The 21,235-nt window shown below is 32.6% G+C and overlaps 1 protein-coding gene across 3 annotated transcripts in view; it reads left to right on the top strand.

The window, feature by feature from the left end:
• Positions 1–12,639, top strand: part of GRIK2 (glutamate ionotropic receptor kainate type subunit 2) — a 644,466-nt gene extending 631,827 nt beyond the window's left edge. Inside the window, exons 17-18 of one of the 3 annotated variants that reach the window (XM_059177000.1) lie at positions 9,355–9,489; positions 11,846–11,974. In XM_059177000.1, the coding sequence (XP_059032983.1) occupies positions 9,355–9,474 (120 nt within the window). In that variant the 3' untranslated portion in view covers positions 9,475–9,489; positions 11,846–11,974. Of the gene's footprint in view, positions 1–7,631; positions 7,719–9,354; positions 9,490–11,845 lie in introns of all 3 variants that reach the window. The other 2 variants (XM_059177002.1, XM_059176999.1) reach the window with 2 other exon arrangements.
• Positions 12,640–21,235: the final 8,596 nt, after the last annotated feature.

The raw sequence follows: 21,235 nt of genomic DNA, 5'->3' as shown, positions 1-21,235 counted from the left end.
TTTAGTAAAAAAAATGTTGTAGGGCTTAAACTTTAGACCCTGTGTCATAGTGAGATTATATTCTCTTTCATATTTAAGAGGTTTATAAACTTACTGGTAAATATGAAGAGAAAACATATGAAATTAAAGATAATGTCATATATTAATATAAGGTAAATATATTTTGCTAATATTCTTTGAACACAGACAACTTTAAAACTATTTTTGAAAAACAAAAATATTTTCTTCTGTCTTTGGCAATTTAGTTGCAATTAGTTCTCCTTTCTGGAATCAAAATTTTGGATACAGTATTCTTTTTTTACTTGACTATAGTATTTAACACTTAGAAATAATATTTTTATAATTGAGTAGTTTGAAGGTCTCTTTTTGCCCTTGAATAAAATTACCAACTCAAAAGTTTGAAGAATTTAGAAAATCATATGATTTATTTCCCCACAACATTCAAGATGGTTATATCTGATGACTTGGGCTAAATCAAATATTTGTTGCACTGGTGTGATCAACGAATAGTCTCAATATTTTTTAGAATTAACATATAATGTATTATTTGCCTCAGGGTACAGGTCTATGAATCGTCAGGTTTACACACTTCACAGCATTCACCATATCACATACTCTCCCCAATGTCCATAACCCAACCACCCTCTCCACACCCCCCTCCCCCCCAGTAACTGTCAGTTTGTTTTGTAAGATTAATAGTCTTTTATGGTTTGTCCCCCTCCCAATCCCATCTTGTTTCATTTTTTCCTTCCCTACCCCTCAAACCCCCCACACTGCCTCTCAAATTCCTCTTATCAGGGAGATATGTTTTTTATGTTATGATCCTTTCTGTAGTGTCAAAATCAGTTTTGAAATCAAATTCAAAGAACAAATCAAAGACAAAAAAACATTAACACATCAATTTCCATTTTTACTATAATTTGGCAATAAATGTGTCATTTGGTTAGTTAGTACTTAAAATGAGTCCACGAATTCCAGAAGGAATTTGGGTTATCTAATTGGAACCTCAAATCTCCATATGCAATCATTTTCTTTCAGTTAGAGCTCAGTGTTAAAACCAATGAATTACTCTCTTGATACATTGGTATCCTATTGCCCTTGTCACTTTGTGTCCTAGTCATATGATTTACCTAGGCTGTGTCTTTATGCACAATTCGTCTATAAGCTTCCTGCTAAAAACAAAATAAAACAACCCAAAAACAGAGATTGTAGGGATTTAATTCTCTAAAATAACCTTCTGTATACTTACTATAAAAACCTAGTTTGGTTGAAATTCAGCTTTTTTGAATTTCTTTGGATCTGCATGAGCTTCTAAAACAATTAGGAAAAGGAAATTAATGTACCTTTCTTGACTGAAGCAGATGAAGCGAATAAACTGTGTTGATATTACGCGAGGATTATTAGTCACATTCTCCAATGCTTTCACACTCTGTCTCCACATAGTGTCATAATGAAATCCAAATTCCCCAGCTTAGCAGATGAGGCACGTCAGGATGCCCCTGTCTACCATTAGAGTTCTATTTTTTGTTTTTCTTCAATTTGTACCTTTATTCTAGTCAAACTAAAAGACTTCCAATTCTCCAAGGTCTTTTGGCTTTTTAAAATCTTCTTCCATTTGACTTAAACAAATCTTGACCGTTTTTCTGTCTGGTAAACTCCCACTAGTCATTCAAGACTAGGTATCAACTTGCCCAGAAAGCTTTCCTTAATCAATAGATGTAATGGATGTGAGTATAGGACATAGCTAATTCCAGAAGGTGGTGTTGGGTTTTCATTTCCTATTTCAGTGGAAAAAACTATGATATGCATCTTACTTTTTTTTTTTTTTTTCACTTAGGTGATTTCAGGTACCATCATCATTCCAAAAACATTTCCTACCCCTTTGAGAAAGTTAGGAAGGCATTTCGTCCATTTTAAACCACATCAATTATTAAGTCTAGATACCTTTTCTCTGTGAAGCCTATGCACATCTCCATTCTCCCTTAGCACACTATTTTATTCATATTGGTTTCTCTGTGTGGGTGCCTCTCTCCCTATGAGAATCTCAGTTCCTTTAGGACAAAGACATAGTGTTGTTGGTTTGTATCTCCAAGGTCCCAAAGGGATGATCTCTCTCTATCATCTATTTACTTATTTATATTTTCCTTCTATCTATTCAGATTAATAATGAAGGTGATGCCAGGAAATGATTTAGAAAAGTATATCATAAAGAATAAAAAAGAACTATGTTTCTATATAGTTCAAATGAACTGTGCTTATAAAATAAATACTTATGGATTTATTAGAAGTGACTCATTTTTATTTATTGTGGTGAGTCCAGTTCTTGGACTCAATTCTTTTTTTATTTTTCTTAAGGAAAAGACTTTATTTAGTTGAACCCTATAGTTTGTTTAACACATTACTTAATTTATTAAAATTAACCATAAAATATTCCTAGATTTATCACAGGATATGCATGAGGACCTATAAAATTCACAGTTTATTTATACTTACAATTGTGACTTTAATTACATTTGTTAAATTTTAAAAGTAGGGTAAATATTTGTGATCATTCATTTACTCAATAATTATTTATTGAGAACTGAACATGCAAGGAATTATATTTTGCACATTAAATGTGAGCAATGATACATTATTCATAATCCTGGCCCAAATATTCTTTGCTATCTCTCTTCCGTTCTCTTTCTCTATTCTCTTCCTTCTTTCTTTAGGCTATAGTATTACAGGATTTAGAAAAAAAATGAAATTTCCCATCTTTATCTAAATAGGCTGCCAGATACACACAGTTCTAGTTGAATATGAACTTTATGGATAACATTTTGAATAATGAATTACATGCATTTTGTAAAATGTTAGTGGAGCAAATAGGTCTTGATGACTATAACTTTTTTATATTTTTAGTAATTAGGAGTAGTGTAAGAAAACATCATTTTTAAATGAAGAAAGGTTAAAACTGAAAGCAGAAGAAAACACTGAAATACCTGGTCCCTGAAACTTCAAAAACCATAAATTGCATTCCTTTCAGATAACCACAAGATGGTGTATTACAATTTTGATAATACTTCATGGTTTTTATTTGATGCAAATATTAATACATCAAAGATACATTGCTTTTCATTTTTTTTGAACTTTTAAAATAAGTAGGTATTTATTTTTCTGATTTTTCCAAAATATAACTTGACCATTTGAAAAGATCTTCAAAATGTTTTTCCTTCCTGAATGTGTCTGAAAAAGTAACTAATCAATACTTACATTTTCTCATTGATTTTCTTCTTGCCTTCCTGTTCCCTGATTTAAAAAATAAGTTAAGTTTCATTTAGTAACAATCCAAGAAACTATTATACATCTGAGACAATCGTCAGTGAATTTCAGGTCACGGGGATTTGCTTAAAAGATCCTATTTCCCCCCTGCCCCGCTAAGTCTACTTAAACTGAAGAAAACTATTTAAGATACAAAGTTTTGTTTTCTCTGATCATATGTATGATAATATATTGGTTTTATAAGTTGAAGTGATAGTAATTATTTTAATTTTAACTAAATTATTTTATGACAGAATTATGGTTCAATTCATGTTTAAAATCATTCACCTTTTCTTAAATATTTTAACATGTCCTCTTTTTAAAGATGTACATATTTCTGACTTCTGAATTCCAGAAAGAATAATAATGTAACTTATACAGTTTAATTTTTGTCTGATTTATATACAGAAATATTTTCTTTCCCTGCAATTGAAAATGGATTTGCTTGTAAAAATGGTTTTTATTGAACAGTTTGAACAAGAATCTCTGAGTTTCCTGACAGAGACTTAGCAGCAAACATATTCTTTCTTATTACTTAAGTTTTAACAGTATTTAGTCAAAATGTCTGAGAATTAGAAAAATAGACAATTTATTGTTCAGATATTGAATTTGTATTGATTTGAACTTTCCTTTAAGATGATTGAAGTACATTTTAAGAACTACTTGGTATTGTTGTTTTCCAGGATGTAGTACATTTTAGTCGATGTTGTTATTTGTATTATAGAACACTGGTATGTCATATTCCAAATAATCTCTAAATAATGATGTTTTTCCAGACGGTGAAAGTTAAAAAAAAAAAATTTAAAGGGCACATAGAATGCTCTTCAATCTATAGTTGAATAACCACTATAGAAGGAAGCTGTAACTCATACTAGAAGGACCAGCGAATGAAAACAGTACAATTTGGAGGAAAAACAAAGAAAAAGTCAGAGTGGGTTAGTTTAATGCTGTAAAACTAGGGATCCTGGGTGAAAGATACTTACAAGGAAAACACTTTTCAAAGCTGGTTGGATCTGTATTTCATGGAACCAGAAGAATGAAAACAGGTTGTCGCTTTCAGAATGTTAAAGAATTTGTTCTATCAGAGGAATGCTTTTTAAAAGAGACCATTTATTGAACAAGGCATAGGAAGGCAAACACGGTTATAAATCATCAGTAAAGATTTTATTTCAATATTTACCTTTTGCAAGTAATGCCTATCAACAAACCACAGAACAGCTGTGCTTTGGAAAGTTAACTGCATTTAACTTTTTAGAAGTTAGAAGTTCTATTTTCAGTATAATAAAATTTAGCCACAAAGCATGTTGCTATTCAGAAATTAAAAGTTGAAAATAGACTTTAGACAAATAGTCCATTTTGTATTGTTTTTATGTTACTGCCTGTGTCTGAGAGCAGAGCATCCCTTAATTTCTACAAATGACCTATATAAGAATTACCTGGATGGTTTTTAAAAATGTTTTTAAACATAAATATCAAATCCTACTTAAAAGGAGATGCCAATCTTTATGTTATTCACTAATCTAGTTCCAAATCATCTAAAGGATTTTTAAGTCATTAGTTTGTGATTAAGCCAGTCTCTACTTATGCACATAAATGATGTTTTAAAATTAAGATTTTAGCTGAATGGATAATAATTTTACTACCTTATTTTTATAAATAACTTGAGTTTCTAAAGAGTACCATCTCATTTGAATACAAAGTTACCCTGAGAACAATGCAAATATCATTATCCATATTGTGTACATTAGGATAAGTGTCTCAAGGGTCAAGTGTTTCCCAAAGTCAAAGATGTCTACTTCCACACTTTTTAAGCTATAGCATATTGCACAGAATGGATGTAGAATATTTAACTATTTTTCCTGATTATTTTTCTTCCTGAAGTTGCATCGATGCAATATGTAGAGTGAGAGTTTGAATTAGATAAACAGATTGTGGGCTTTGATCTTAAGCACTGTCTAGTTATTTCACTTTCCCAGATAATTATGCATGAGTTGTAGAATTAAAAAAAAAAAAAAGATTTGGGCTCCTTTCTCAACTTTGTTCAAATTTGGTTAAAATGACTTAACCTTTCTATACATCTCTTAAAATAAACAAATAAATGGGTTATGAATACACCATAAATGAATGTGTTTTAAAAATTAAGATAGTTAACATACATTGAGTCTTTTGCATATGTCTGGTGTGTAATAAGCAGCTATTGCTATAATATACTTATTATTCATAAAGCTGATGCATTTTTAACTGCTGGATCTTAAAAAGAGAGAGCTTTCCTGGAATTCAACATTAGATATTTGGATGTTATATGTTTTGTTGAAAATTGTATCATTATGACTGCTAGCGAGAAAGTGATGATTAACATTGCTTTTTCTTAAAATGCATTTCATAGCTGTATTGACTAAAGTGGTGTTGAATCTTGTCAGACCTTATTCCTTGATTTTTCAAGCTTAAGGAGGGGAAGTGTAAAAATGTATAATGATGCTTCATTTTTCTCTGACTCACTGTATTTGCTAAATGCAATATAAAGCTATTCAGTAAACCGTTTCTGTAAGAGTCAAGGTTTCTGAGAATATTTTCATCTTTCGTTAAGTTTATCATTGTAAAATAACCCCGCCTAAAGCATAGGATGCTTTGTCATTTTATTCATTAAAAAATGTATTTCATTTTGCCCCATATTTTTTTCTGTCTGATTTATTACTTACTATTCAAAAATTAACATTGATTAAGAACAGAGTCCAGGTAAAAAGTTCCACTGAAATTCAAGTCACTGTTCAGGAGGTAGGTTGATATAATAAAAGCATTCATAGAATGTTAGTCAGGAGGACAGCACTCTTCTTTGAGCTCTGATACCAGTTATATGCATAGCCTTGGGTCGATAACTTGACTTCTTGAGTTTGAGTTTCTCTAGCTATAAAATTAAAGTGATGATGTAATAAGATCATGGCCGAACCTGATGGTAAAAGGTCCCATCTGACAGCGCACAGCTAATCTAAATAACATTTTTGGGTTTTTTTCCCCAAAATGAGAGCTTCTCTGGAACTGAGCATCAAGATCAAAGTTGCTATATACATTTTTGACATGAGTGTCTTAACTAGTCATTTTCCATCTCTCATTGCTTCACTGTTACATTCATATAGCCTGAGGTCAATTTATGCTTCTGATATATATCATTAGCTCTTTGATATTTTAAAAATCTTGTCATTTAAAAAGAGTATAAATCAAAAGGAATATGTCGTATTAAATGACAAGTATTTTCCTCATTTAATGCAGCAATATTTATACAAAATATCACTGATTATGTTCTATATACGTTTATGCCATTTTAGTTATTATTTGTTGATTTAGTTATTATGTAATGTCGGATAATTTTATGTGGGGATCCACAGTGACTGTTCCAATTTGTCTTTATGACATGTGACTTTGAATTCTTGGTCAAATGGCCTAAAGCTTCAGAAATTAATTAGAAAAGTATCTGAGAATGGACTGGCTATCCATACTCAGTTAACAATTTAAAGGCCAAACACAAAATTAGTTTAGTTAATATATGCTAGTGTATGTTAGAGTATTGAGCTACAATCTGATAAAGGTAGCTTGAAGATGTTTTGGTGGGATTTCCAATAGGAACTATATGCAAAAATGGTTGGGAATTATTCTGAATGTATATTGGAGTCTCATTTAGTTCATTTTATACTATCAAAGAATAGAATAGCAAGACATATAAAATAGCTTCCTCCTTAAAAATATAAATACACAGTTCATAATATGATTATTTTGCCTTTGGGAGATAAATGACTACATATATTCAACATGAAAGTGATGAGCTTTAGAGTTTAAAAATTCAAATTGGTTATTTTTCATCAGTTGTTGTTTTTTAAAAGAGACATCGCTAAATATAAAGATCTTAACTTAAAAATGTAGTTTATGCCAGTGTTCAATGTGGAACATATTTACACCTAGATTTGTACTTTTTAAAAAATCATGTGCTTTGCCAAGTGCTGTCACATCATGTGATTATATAAACACATCTATAAATTAGAAAGTTTATTAAGAATAAATTATTCTATACACCAATAATGATATTCTTGAGAACATTTTCCTGTGGATTATTATGTTGTCTTATTATACTCAAAATAAAAATACAGCTTTGTTAAAAAAACAATGTAAATATAGCCAAATCTATACTTTTAAGTTTTCCAGACCTTCATCATTTCTAGAATTAGCGATGTGTAAATACAGGTTGCCTCATTAAATATAGTAAATTTGATAATGAGTTTTACTAATTTAAATGCAATTATACATGCTAACAGCTCAAAGATTTAAATTTTCATTTTCAGGAATCTTCTATATGGTTAGTGCCACCCTACCATCCAGACACTGTTTAGTAAACTTTTGAAACTTACTAAAAGAGGTTTTTAATAATGGTTAGTATCCTTGTGCCTTTCTTTTTTCTTTTTGTAGTCTGTTATATTAATGTGGAGAAACATTTTTGTGGTTGTTTTCACCCTGAGAAACTTACCTTATTTAATGACACAACTTGTGGTTTTCCATTCTTAAGGAAAAGTGACTTGAAAAAGAAAGCAACATAGTTTCTTTTTCTTCCGCCTACCCCCCCTTCCTCCCTGCTTTGCCTTTGCCTGACTTCCTCCCTCTCATATTCCCTCCTTCATTGCTTCTATTTCTGTTGCTCTCTCTCTCTTTTTTTTTATTCTTTCTTCTGCTCTCCTTTCTCTTTCCTCTTCCCTCCTCCCCTCTACCCCCTCCTGCTTTTCCTTCTTTTTTATTACAAGTCCGGAGACTCCTGTTTAGTGTCCTTGGGTTTTTCAAAGCCTTATTTCATAGTTCAACAAAGAGACATTTTTTCAAAACTCCAATTATTATATGAAGGAGGAAAGACATTGTCTCTTGAATGACAACATTAGAACTTTATTTAAAAGTTAGACGTAATCATTTTCTGGCCACACACAGCACAGAGAAACGACTATAATCCACAAGCATATCTATAGTTCAACTTTAGATTCTTAACATAGATTACAATAAGCAATTTGCATTGTAGAGCTTAAAAAAAGTAAAGAACATGTATTTGCCTGGTGTCACAAATGAACAGTACTTTATAATATCATTAAATTCTTTAAATTTCCCATGTTGTTGTTTAACTCTTGCTTGGGTCTTAAGGTTTTCATGGTTTTGTGAAGGATTAGAAATAATTTACATGTGAAAAGAGAACCTGTGGTCTCCCAGTGACTTTATTAGTAACCTAAAATAAAACTATTTCTTAGGTAAATGGACAGTGATATATCAAAAGAGAACTGGTAAAATTCAGCTCATTCATAGAAAAAAAAATGTAATAAAAGTAGTAATTTGACATTAAATAACCAAAGCTATTGTTTGGTTGATTAAAGGCTGTTTGATTAAAATGTTCACTTTCTAATAGCTTTGTAGAATAGACAAAGCCTAAAGCGGTAATGGTGGGGTTACATGTTTATAATTTCCAGAGTTTCTAAATTTGTAAATATAATTCATTTAAGACAATTTAATTTATAAAAGATGAAAGTATTGTGATCTTTGATGTAGGTTTCTTACCTACATTTTATATTATGCAGCATTATAAATGTTATATAATATATAAAAGTGTCTAAAAAGAACTTTATATGACTTTATTTGTAGTGTGAAGTTATTCGTAGGGTACTAAGTTCAGTTTACTCTTTAACTTACTAGAAATAAAATTGAGTCATTTCATCTTTGGATGCATATATATAAGACTTTTTATCCGTAGGAAATCAGTTGTGTAGGCCACTCTCTTAGTATGGACCAAAAATTAATTAATATATCTATGCCATTATTTTTTGAAACTAATTATATTCAAAATGTCTACAAATTGAATTTGCCAAGAAGAGGGTGTGATCAATTATTTAACATACGGGTTATTCATTTTAAATGAAGGCTTATTTCAAACAATTCAACGTTATTCACATCCTATAACATTTTAAAGTGTCAATGGCATCAAGTTCTGACCTTGTTATATTATCTAATCAATTCTTCTGTTAAATGTTTCAACAGAGAGCCAAGACTAAGTTACCTCAAGACTATGTATTCTTCCCCCTTTTGGAGTCAGATTTTTCCATTTCTACAGTGTTGTCATCATCACCATCTTCATCATCATTATCATCATGTTCTTAATAAGTACATCTAATAGTAGGTATTAAGCAATGAGAAACACTGTGTCCATATACTGGCTATCAGGTGTCATATAAATCCTTTAATAGAGATATAGTTCATGAGCTTCTGAACTGTATAATTTAACACATTATAAATAACGCATGGCAGTAACTGAAGTTAATGGGGAATTCATGTGTAGCATTTAATCATCACCCATTATAAGTACTAATAAATTAATATCTTTACTAATTTAATATTATTAAACAAATACCAAAAGTTTTACCTTGATTAGTCAAGTCTCTTGTATACATGCATTTTACCGTGCCTCTGAAAAAACTTTCTTAAGCAATTGAATTAAATGGAGTGTTAAGTAAGAATTCAAAGATTAGAGTCATGTGTAGCTACAGTTAAAATCCAGTCAAAGTTTAAAGAATACACGTGTGTTCAGTCAGTGCCATGAAAACTTAATTTCTGCTCTTTATAATTTAGTGACAGGGATACATTGAAGTCCCTGAGGCCAGATAGAAAAACATGATAATGAGTGCAAAATACTAAAGGGACAAAACCAAATTGAGTGAAAATAATGAGCCTGGTCAGTTGGAAAGTGATTTCTGAATAAGTTAAAAAGTGAATCATGTCTTGAGGTAAAGGGGTAAAGTTGAATTGATATGAAGGATGAAAGAACTCTGCAGGCTCCTAGGGCAAGGAAAAGCAAAGGAGAAAAACCCTGGAGGTCCAAGCAGAGAACGAGTGTGTGTATAGAAAAAAGAAATGGGGCGGGTGAAGAGGAAGGAGGAAAGCTAAATCAGAGAAGACATAATGGGGGTGGGGGAACAGATTTAGATTTTACTTCTTTCTTAGACAAAGAAATGCTATTAATAACAGGTTTAAAAATAGATTTTTCTGGCATCTGTGAGCCTTTTGGAAAGGAATATCCCAGAGAGAGAGTTGAGAAGACCACTAACGAAACTGTTCAGGAACCCATAAAGGAGAAATGAGGATAAGGCCAGTAATGGACAAGAAGATACAAAGACAGGGTCAACAATCACAAAATTGGCTTATCAGGATATCTTACTGGCATCTCAGGTATGAACTCTAGAAAGTGGCTTCCCTTTTCTCTGAATCAGTTTTCTGCCACAGAGATGCTTACTTTAACTCAAAGTATTATTTTGAGTGTCAGAAAAGATTATGCATGCAAAATATTAAAAAATAAACCACATATATGTTATTAAATATTATTTGCAATTAGCCTAAGCTGATAAACAATAAAGCAGCAACACCTAAAGCAAAAAATAAGTCTATACATGCTAATTTGATGAGGTTTATTTCATTATGTTTTCATATCTCTTTTTGGAATTGTATATATTTTTCATATTTGTTCACATTTTTGGTCATTGTCCACATTTTTAGTTCTTGCACAGAAAGAGCCTAAAGTCTCAAGCCCATCTGAATTGCAACTACAATATGCAACTGGTTCATGAATCTGATTTATATGTAACTAACACACATGTATCTCAATTAGTCGGGGAAGAAGACTAATAAAAATTTTGTCTCACATATATGACTCTGTAATAGAAATCGTGAGGAATGTGTAATAATGAGCCCCAGATACACAGAATTTCTAGCAAATCTACTGCCAATGAAATGGGAATTAAAAATAATATTTATAGGGTCATTTTTTTCTTGATGGGATAAATTATTTGCCAGCTTTCAGTTATCAAGCTGATATTGACCAAAAAGAAGTTAATATCTGTTCATGTACTTTTAATGTGCTACAGTTTGTCATTTCATGATTAGATCATATTTGTTTGTAATCATCATCAATAGTTTTATAGGCACAATCCCACAAAGATATACTGAATACCAGAAATTTTCCATGTTTTTATGTCTAAATGTGTGAGTACTATTTTTGTTCTGTTTTGAGATGCACAATGAAGAATCCATGTTTAAAGAAAATTTTCATATGTCATGTTGTGATCTAAAAAAGTAGGACATTTCTTCTAATCTGTTAAAAGATCAAGAACGGATTTCTGCTTGATTGGTGTATATGTGTTTGTATTTAAATTTTGAAGTAGATCTATATTTTACGATGTTAATCAATTTTACATCTGAAAATCCTATTCAACATAGACATATTCTATGCATTCCTTGTGGGCAGTTTATATCACTATCAGGTGGAGATTTTCTTTAAACTAGCCCACTTTACTAAGATACTTTAATGATCATGCGTTGTATGTTATAAGTGCAACAACCGCTGTCACTTTTATAATGAGAGTTTTCAAACCTTCAAGGCTGCTATGTTGACAAGCCTCTTGAAAGTGATTTTCATATTGTTGCTGAGCAGTTGCAGCTGATCTGTTTTGTAATATCTCATTCTCTGTGTTTTTCTTAGAGGTCCTTCTGTAGCGCCATGGTGGAAGAGCTGAGAATGTCCCTGAAGTGTCAGCGTCGGTTGAAACACAAGCCACAGGCCCCGGTTATTGTGAAAACAGAAGAAGTCATCAACATGCACACATTTAACGACAGAAGGTTGCCAGGTAAAGAAACCATGGCATAAAGCTGGGACACCCAACACCCAAGCACAAACTGTCGTCCTTTTTTTTTCCAAACAATTTAGCGAGAATGTTTCCTGTGGAAATATGCAACCTGTGCAAAATAAAATGAGTTACCTCATGCCGCTGTGTCTATGAACTAGAGACTCTGTGATCCTAGCAGTTGCAATGATCAGACTTGATTTACAAGCATCATGGATCAACCAAGTTACACTGGGTTACACTGTTTATCATGGGTTCCTCCCTTCTTTTGAGTGAATGTTACATGCGCATTTTGTGGCTGGTTTCAAATGCAGTCCAGTGAGAAATTACAGGTTCCTTTTGAAGTCCAACTGTTGCCAGGAGGTGGAATATTAATGCCCCAAGGGTAACCGGTAAAAAAAAAAAAAAAAAAAAAAAAAAAATCATTAAGCATAAAAATACTTGGAATCAACAAAAACTGTAGTGTTAGAAGAAACAGTACAGTCTTCTGACACCCAGATAATAGAGGTGGTGATGTTCCTAGCTCCCAGCTGCTCAGTATAATGGTCATCTGAATAGACGATATGTTTTTATAGGATGTGAAAAAAAAATGTAATGCAAAACAAATCTGAATTTCATGGCAAGTGGAATATAAAGCAAATATTCATCAGTGTTTTTCTTTCTTTCTTTCTTTTGACTGTGTCACTGATTAAGAGAGAAATGTCAATTACTAAGGCAATAATGTTTTTTCTTAAATTTACTAAGGCAGGAGATTTAACGTGCAACTCTACCAGGTCCCTACCTACCCCTTTACACCTTTTCCCCAACCCCGTCCCAAGAATAAAAAAGCAACAGTTGGTTCAGAGATTCTGAATTAACAAGGATGATGTTTTGCAATCTTTGTCGTAAGTTCTAAAGAGGGCTGAGTATCGATGGTGATGTGGAAGACTGAAGCTTTCGTTCTAACATTCAGATATGTTAACCTAAACCCTCGTTCCTGCTATAAATGAACTTGATGGAGCCTGGGCAGATCTCGGTGAAAGGAGAAAGGGGACTGGTCAACCATAGAAAAGTATGTGTGGAGAACTTTGAAGTGGACTGCATTTATCAATACAGTCACAATGTTAAATGAACAAAATTCTTGAGCAGTTTTTTTCAAAAAAATGTTCAGGTTTATTTGTGGAAATGCAAGATTTCTATGAAAATAGTTTTTGTATGGAAATTTTTGTAATACTTTTTATCAACAAAATAAGAACATGTGTTCCTGTCAGGGGTGTGATGTCAAGCATGAATGGTAGTGCGTGTGCACCACCAACGTTTGGTGAAAACTATTTTTATCAAGAAAAAAGGAATCATAGAAGAGAAATATTTTCAAGTTAGATAATATAAAAGCTAGGTGCACTACCACCACTGCTTACCATGCCACACCCCGGGTTTCCACGAGGCTGAAAACATACTGTAATGAACAATTGTGTGTAAAATGGTAAAAGACACAGACCTCTTGACAACATTGTGATAACAGTTGAGTGCACACAGTTTGCTGTTTGAATCCAATGCACAAAATTTAAAAAAAATCATTAAAATTATGTCCATTTTACTTTCAGCTTTGACTTTCATTTTTCTCTTGTATATGTATAAGAATGCACAATATGTTCATTGCTCGAGGGGAAGTCCACTTCCTGAAGTCTTCTAGGTCATCAAGGATGGCCGCTTCTGAACCTCCTGGAGAAAAGAAGAAAAAGGCTCAGTGATGAACTACAACAGATGTAGGAAAAGCCGGACTGAGATAGAACTTGGAATCTTTCAGTTTAGGATAGTTTAAATGAGAAAAATAGCAGTTCCAGAAGCAGCAGTCATGATCTTGCTGCTTCTATGAGTGGATATTGACTATATTCGATAGGGTTGTGTAAGACTGTATGGTGTTTACTTATATGATATTTGAAGCTCAACTTATGTCCAATTTGAGAATTCCTTTGTGCATCGATAATTCAGTGTAACTCAGCAAAAGGAGAGAAGATAAGCTCAATACCAATATTTAGTAATGGTGTGGTTTGGATGTTAACATCCTATCAGAATTTCTTTAAAGTGAAAAAAGGTAACCATTTTAATGACAGGTGACCCAATAAATAAACAAACAAATAAAGAAAGAAAAAAGAAAAAGCTCTGTATTTTTTAAGCTCATAGAAGTTGCGTAATCAAGTTGCTAATATCTGATTAAATTAAAAATTAAATGCCCAAGTATTTTCAAAATTTCTAGTGTCAGCTTTTTTCAATTAAAATTCACATTTCAATGATAATTTGTCCCCAGATTTAATTTTAGAGAGTTACACAGCCACTACTAAAAATCTCAGCGTTGTTTTTATACATGGTAAATAGCTTCAATATATCTCATAAAAATGTTCAGATTTTGTATGATATTAAGCTTTTTATCAATCAGACTCTAATCATATTTTAAAGCATTTTTTAAGTTCAATTCTTCATTATATTAAAAAAACTTAGTAATAGGCCAGAAATGACAACTTTAATTTTTTTAAGTAGTCAGGAAATAATTATTTCAATTGTAAAATGTGGCAATTATTTTACTCAAATATTAAATTTAACCATTTTGAAAAGTGTAAAAAAAACTGCTGTATTTTTACTCTAATGGTAATTTAGGATATATAAACACTGTGTAATTTTAATTTTTATTCATTTCCTAAACGGTTTCTACGTTAAAGCCAAAACAGATATTTCCCTACTTATTAGGTGCTTAGGCATAATTGAGATACTATTTTTTTTTTGAGATACTGTTCTTAATCTTAATAAAATCTTGATTACTTTCAAAATAATTTCAACCAGTGAAAAAAATGTGTCCACTTTCTGGGAAGGTAGTATATTGAAGTAAGCATTATTCTCTAGCAAAACACTTAAACTATAAGAAAGGAAGGATGAGAACATGTGTTACAATCAAGAACATAATGTGACCACTTCAGGTAATCAGTGGAGGTACATATACCACAAATAACTCTAGCAACTAGGAAAGACGAGGGGGGATATATTTACATATGCCATAACTAAATGACCCTAACCAGATGAAAATACCAATGATTTATATTAGTATATGTATATACACACACAAATCTGTATTTGTAATATATATATATATATATATATATATATATTACAGCTGAATAACCCTAACAACTAGGGGATACCAAGGAGCTATTCACATATTTACAGATGAACAACCCTAACCACTATGAGAATATCAAGTGGGTATATTTTATCTAACAAATACAGTAACTTGGATAAGGATATTTTATTAATTAAAATGTTTCTAAATTTTGAAACTCAGTTACATTTTTATACAAGTTTCTTGTTATTATTGAATGGGCGTATATATTAAACACTAATGATTTGAAAATATTTTAGCACAATGATACTTTTTAATATTTGTTTATTATGAAATATGCATACAACAAATTGTATACAATTGTACAGCAGCATCACAGTATCACAGCATCTGGTTGTTGGGTGCACCAAAAATTGTTCCCCGGACATAGGCTGTAGGCTTACTGCTGCTCACCTCCAACTCTGAAAGGTAAATTTAAGCAGAGTACTGTCATAGAAGAGAGTGCCTGGTTGTTTCAGGAAACAGGTCACAGAATATATAAGAACTTCCTCTGTGTCTGATTAAGGAAGGCAAAGTATGAATGACAATATGGACTAGGCTCACCTGTGAATTATCTTTTCAGGTTTTAAACGGTGGTACAGGGGCAGTGAGGATTTTGATCACGACAATACTGACTGTATCTGTAATTTGAATCACGCTGTTCCAATGTGGACTGATGATTGGCCATCTGTGTCTGCAGCATAATTATTATTGTGAGATTCCTACCTTCATTTGCCTCCTCAGGATCTCCTTAATCTCAAGTGTACTGAATCTTCTGTTGCTTCTAATATATGTCCTTTCTTTTCTAAGGTTTTTCTCTAGTTTTGGTGGCTTCTTGAGAATTCCAGGACAGGTCCACTTTTTTCAGATATTTCTTTTTTTTTTTTCTTGAGATATTTCTGAAAAAGGCTGTATATGTCTGAATGCTTTTATTCTATGCTCATGAATAATTGTTGGTTTTGCTGGGTATAAATTTCTAAATTAAAAATAATTTTCTTAGATAAATTTCAAGATATCTTTTCATTGCTTTCTTACTTTTAGGCTACTGTGGAAAACCCCCAAATCATTCAGATCCTGATGTTTTATACTTTTTAAGCTCTCTTTTAGGTTTGTATTTCCAGCATCATAAAATACCCAAGTAATAGGCATATATCTACTTTTAGCCATTTGTTGGGCTCTTGATAATTTTTTCAATTTAGTCACTGTTGTCCTTCAGATTGGAGAAAACTTTTTGAACCATCACTTTGAGGATTTGCTTTCTCTGCTTCCTATGTTCACTCTGACAACTTCTCTTAGCATGAAATTATTTTGATTTTTATAAGTTCTTATGTTATGGCCATAATATCTTCTCTTATATCACAGAAAACATTAATAGCAATCCTATGACATTCCCTTCTTCCTGAGAATAATTCTGTTTCTACCCAGTTGCATTTGTCCTACTTGCTTATTTGGATTCCTATCTTCTGTTTTAGAGATTTTCTTCAAATGTTTAACTTTAATTCTTAGAAACCTGTTAATGATTAACAAAAAATGACTAAAATCTGAGTTGGAAGTTTTATATGCACGGAGGTGTAAGGAAGAATATTTTATCTAATTTGAGCTTTTCTATAGACTAATCTACTTGGGCTATTTGTTGATGAATCCTTCAAAATGTCCATATCTTTGGGTCTTTCTTCTTGGGCCTGTTAGATTCTCATGAAAAGTTTCTTTCCTAGAGATTAAGGCCCTGGCTGCCAATGTTCTGGTAAGCATTGTTTTTGTTGTTTGCTTTGTTTTGTTGTTGTTTTGTTTTTTAATATAATTTTATTTTTTCAGTGTCTCAAGATGCATTGTTTATGCACCATGGTAAGCATTGTTTAAGAGAACTGGCATTCTCCACTCTCTGAATTCAGAACAACTAAGGTCACTTCACCACCTGTTTCAAATTTAGTAATTGGGCTTTCAACTGGACCTGGCATCCTCTAGCCTGGAGTACTGTGTGTTTTTTTTTTTTTTTTTTTCTCTTTGAGAATAACACTATCATTTTGCTGAATTGGTGGAGAACAGGTTCCAGAGGTGAAGAAGAGGGAGGGGAGGGATACGGGGATCCACCATTTTCAAAATACATTTAGGAGGTCCTCCTTATTGTATTCTCCCTTCTCTATTACTAGTTATTAATTTGGTTAAGTACAGCTGGTTCCTGTGCCTTAAAGAATTCTGTGATACACGGCACGTGGGTGGTTCAGTTGATTAAGCAACTGAGTTCAGCTCATGTCATGATCCTGGAATCCTAGGATGGAGTCGGGCTCCCTGCTCAGTGGGGAGTTTGCTTGATCCTCCCCCCTCTCATGCTCTCTCTCTCTCTCTCTCCTCTCTCTCAAATAAAATATTTAAAAAAAATTCTGTTACACAATCTGATTGGTTGACAGCTCTTCACACTGCCCACTTTGAATTCTATTTTCTCGAATCTGCTTAGTTAACTACCATTTGTTCATAAGCCTATCTCCTTCCAAAATTTTGTGAAATTTTCACCTCTCTGTTTTTATTCTTGGAGTTTTATGCATTAAAAAAAATCTGTCTACTGTAAATTTAATGGTTGAGTAAGGAACAAATTTGATGCATCCATTCAATCCTTCACTCTTCACTGAAACAAGACTTAATTTTAAAGAAAATATTATGCAGAAATACAATATAGGGAGCAAATCAAAACTAGAAATGCTTTGGTTTGAATACAGCAGAGACAGAATAGACCTTGCTTTTCAAATTGTAAAGAACATAATATTGCCAATGTTTTCTTTTTACTAAATAATCTTTCTAACTCTGTATTTAAAGGGGATACATTCACCATAAAAATGAATTTCACAAAAAAAATTGTATTTCATGAAATGGAGTCCAAGAATATTTCTGAAATGGGGAATACTTCTATTTTAGTATCTGTCAAATAATGCTAAATTTGCAAGCTAGTGTAATTTTTACTCTAAGGGCTTAGGTCTAATTCAAAACATTCCAATTTCTATTATATAAAGCTCAAGAAACATGTGTTGTAATGCAGATAAGGAACACTTTGTTAGTGAACCATGCTGAACTGTAAGATTTTAAGAATTCCTCTTTAATATATTGCCTTACACGGTACTTGCTTTCACATTTATTATGAGGATAACTTAAAAAAAATGTTTATAACCAAATATATCCCTGCCTCTTTCAAAGGAGAATTGCTGTTTTCCTATATTTCAACTGGAGATTTCTATAATATTATACTTCCAAAAATATAACACTCTCAATTACCAGTATAGTTTACCTTAAAGTCAATTCCTAATCCAACATCATTAATGCACTGAAAAATCTATCATAGATCATATATCTAACTCACCTTTATCAAATTGCATATGGTAAGAGCAGAAATAAAAGACACACAGCACATATGCTCCTTCTATAATATTTTTAATGTATTTTTTTTTAAGACATTGACCTATATCCCAGCTTCTAATCTAAGGTTTTTACATGGTTTAGGATAGGTGCTATATCTTCAGCCCCTGTATCCACATTTCTAAAAGGAGGGAGGAACAAAAGGAAACAAAAAAGTCTTGTTTCTTTCTTTTAAGGTAACATATAACACACAAGCCGCATGTTACATTGGTCAACTTAGTCATATGCCCACAGTTAGTTGTAAGGTAGGTTAGGGAATGTAGACTCGAATTCAGGGAACCATGTGTCAGCTAAAAGTCAAGGGTTCGACCCCTGAGGAAAATGTATAAACAAGCATTGGAAACAGATCCCTGGTGTTTTATAGTCTCTCACCCAGCCCACTAAAACTGACCTTGTTCTTTTAACCCTCTATTTTGCTCACTTACCACTCTTGTGCCCTCTACCACCACCTTCCTCACTCCCTCTCTTTCTCAGATACTCTGATATCTTACTGTTTTCCTTACATTCCTATGTCTCATGGAAACCTGGGTTTTCCTTTGTGACATTATTTGTTTGAAACACAACAAAAGAAGTAGTTCCCAATCTCTTCACTCTGCAGAATACCTTTCACTTATATTAACCATTACTTTGATTCCCAAGATACTCTTTCTCATTTTATTTCTTTTTAAGATTTTATTTATTTATCTGACAGACAGAGATCACAAGTAGGCAGAGAGGCAGGCAGAGAGAGGAGGAAGCAGGCTCCCTGCTGAGCAGAGAGCCCGATGTGGGGCTCGATCCCAGGACCCTGGGATCATGACCTGAGTCAAAGGCAGAGGCTTTAATCCACTGAGCCACCCAGGCGCCCCAATACTCTTTCTCATTCTTTAAAAAATTGGACACCTCGGTTAGCATTGGCTTGTTAGTCTGTGCCTTGCCAACATTAATCGATTAAATGTGTGCCTATTTGTTTATGTGAAAAAGAACAACATTTTAGACATTATAAACCAAGGTTTGTGTTATATACTCTGTGTGCAATGCTGATCCAGAAGGAGACATTTTACTTGATGTCATAGTTTAGAGGAGGGTGTTCTTAATCAAATGTGCTAAATACATAAGTAGAAATTATAAAATGATTTCAAAGAAGTGTTCCTTTTGTTAGATTCTGATGAATGATGGGACTTTCCTCAGTAGCCCTCAGACAGCACAATTAAAGAGATAAATATATGAAAAATTGGTTTATATTTATAAAAGATTCACATATAAGCATATATTGGCATGATGAGACATATTATTGATTTGTATCTTCTTCCCACGAATATATAACTTCTACTGACTTCAAACCCTGGCACAGGGTAGGAGTCTTCCAGGTGAGCAGAGACATTTTACTTGATGTCACAGGTGTGGAGAACATAAAGATATTAACTGTACTATTAGTACATCACTGCCATTCTATTACTCAGGGTGGCAATTTGCCAATACATGCAAAATATGACACCAAAACTTTACCCAAAATTTTCTTGAACCTATGCTATTCCCATTTGTGTTGATTTTTTTCCCTTTGTCCTCACATAGGTATAAGAAAAAATTTCACCACTGCTCCCCCCGCCCTTTTTAAAAAGCTCCCTACTTTTCTTGCAACATAGAAGTAAACAGTGAACCCACAGGTGACTTTATAAAACTGACAACATCCTTGTTGAAACAGGATGAAACTGAGTCAAATTCCCATTATCTAGCCCCTGTATAAAGTCTACCCAAAAATGCATTGGAGTTTTTTCTCACACAAATGGTAGAAAATAAGGATACAGTGTTTTATCAGTTTTTTATAAAAGAACCTTATTTTAGACTTGAGGATCAGGGTAAGCTTCTCTGAGTAAGTGATGTTTGCACTGAGACAGTGAATGATGAGCAGTAGGCACTCAGCAAAGAGAAAAAAAAAATCACAAGCCTGTGATAAAGTACATGTACATGTCCTGTGACAGAAGGGACCATGACAAGTACTAACAGATGGTACTGTTGGAGAGCAAAGAAGGTATGGGAATATGTAACTGGGATACATTTAAAATATAGCTAGGAGCTAGACCTTAGCAAGGTAGTGCAAGTGACCTTAATGATTTGATCTTTATCCAAAGACCAATGGCAAACTATTTAAATCTCTTAAGCAGAAACAAGATTGTTGGATAAGATCTTCATTTTGTAAAAACCATTCAGGCTGCAATTTGGAGCACAGTTTAAATAGGTACCAGAGTGGATATGGGAAGATTAGTGAAGAAGCCCTATCAATAACTAGTCTGGTTAGTTTAGATTAAACCCAATTGGTAACAGTAAAAATGAAAGAGACAGATTCAAAAAAGAAAGAGACAGATTCAAAAAATATTCAGCAGGCAAAAATTCACATAATTTCCTGGTGAATTCAATAATATAAAGGTTGTTAATCCTTGCTGTGTTGTAACTTATAAAGGGAGCTGTGTTTGAATTACCTCCTCTAGTACATTGAGCAACACTATGAGGTTAGGATTAATACTATCACCCATTTTATGGACAAGCAAACTATTGACAAGAGAACTTAAATTAATTTAAAAGTCTTACAGCTATGAAACTCAGAATGATTGCAATGCTGTTTGCCACTATAGTTGGCCATAGTAACAAGCAACAGTGATGTCTCAACGGCTTATTTATTTATTTGTTTATTGAAGATTTTATTTATTTATTTGACAGAAAGAGTTCACAAGTA

The sequence above is a fragment of the Mustela lutreola genome, chromosome 6 (genome assembly GCF_030435805.1).
Source record: "Mustela lutreola isolate mMusLut2 chromosome 6, mMusLut2.pri, whole genome shotgun sequence".
Taxonomy (NCBI): Eukaryota; Metazoa; Chordata; class Mammalia; order Carnivora; family Mustelidae; genus Mustela; species Mustela lutreola.
Note: the sequence above shows the minus strand (reverse complement) of the source record. Positions and strands in the feature narration are given on the sequence as shown.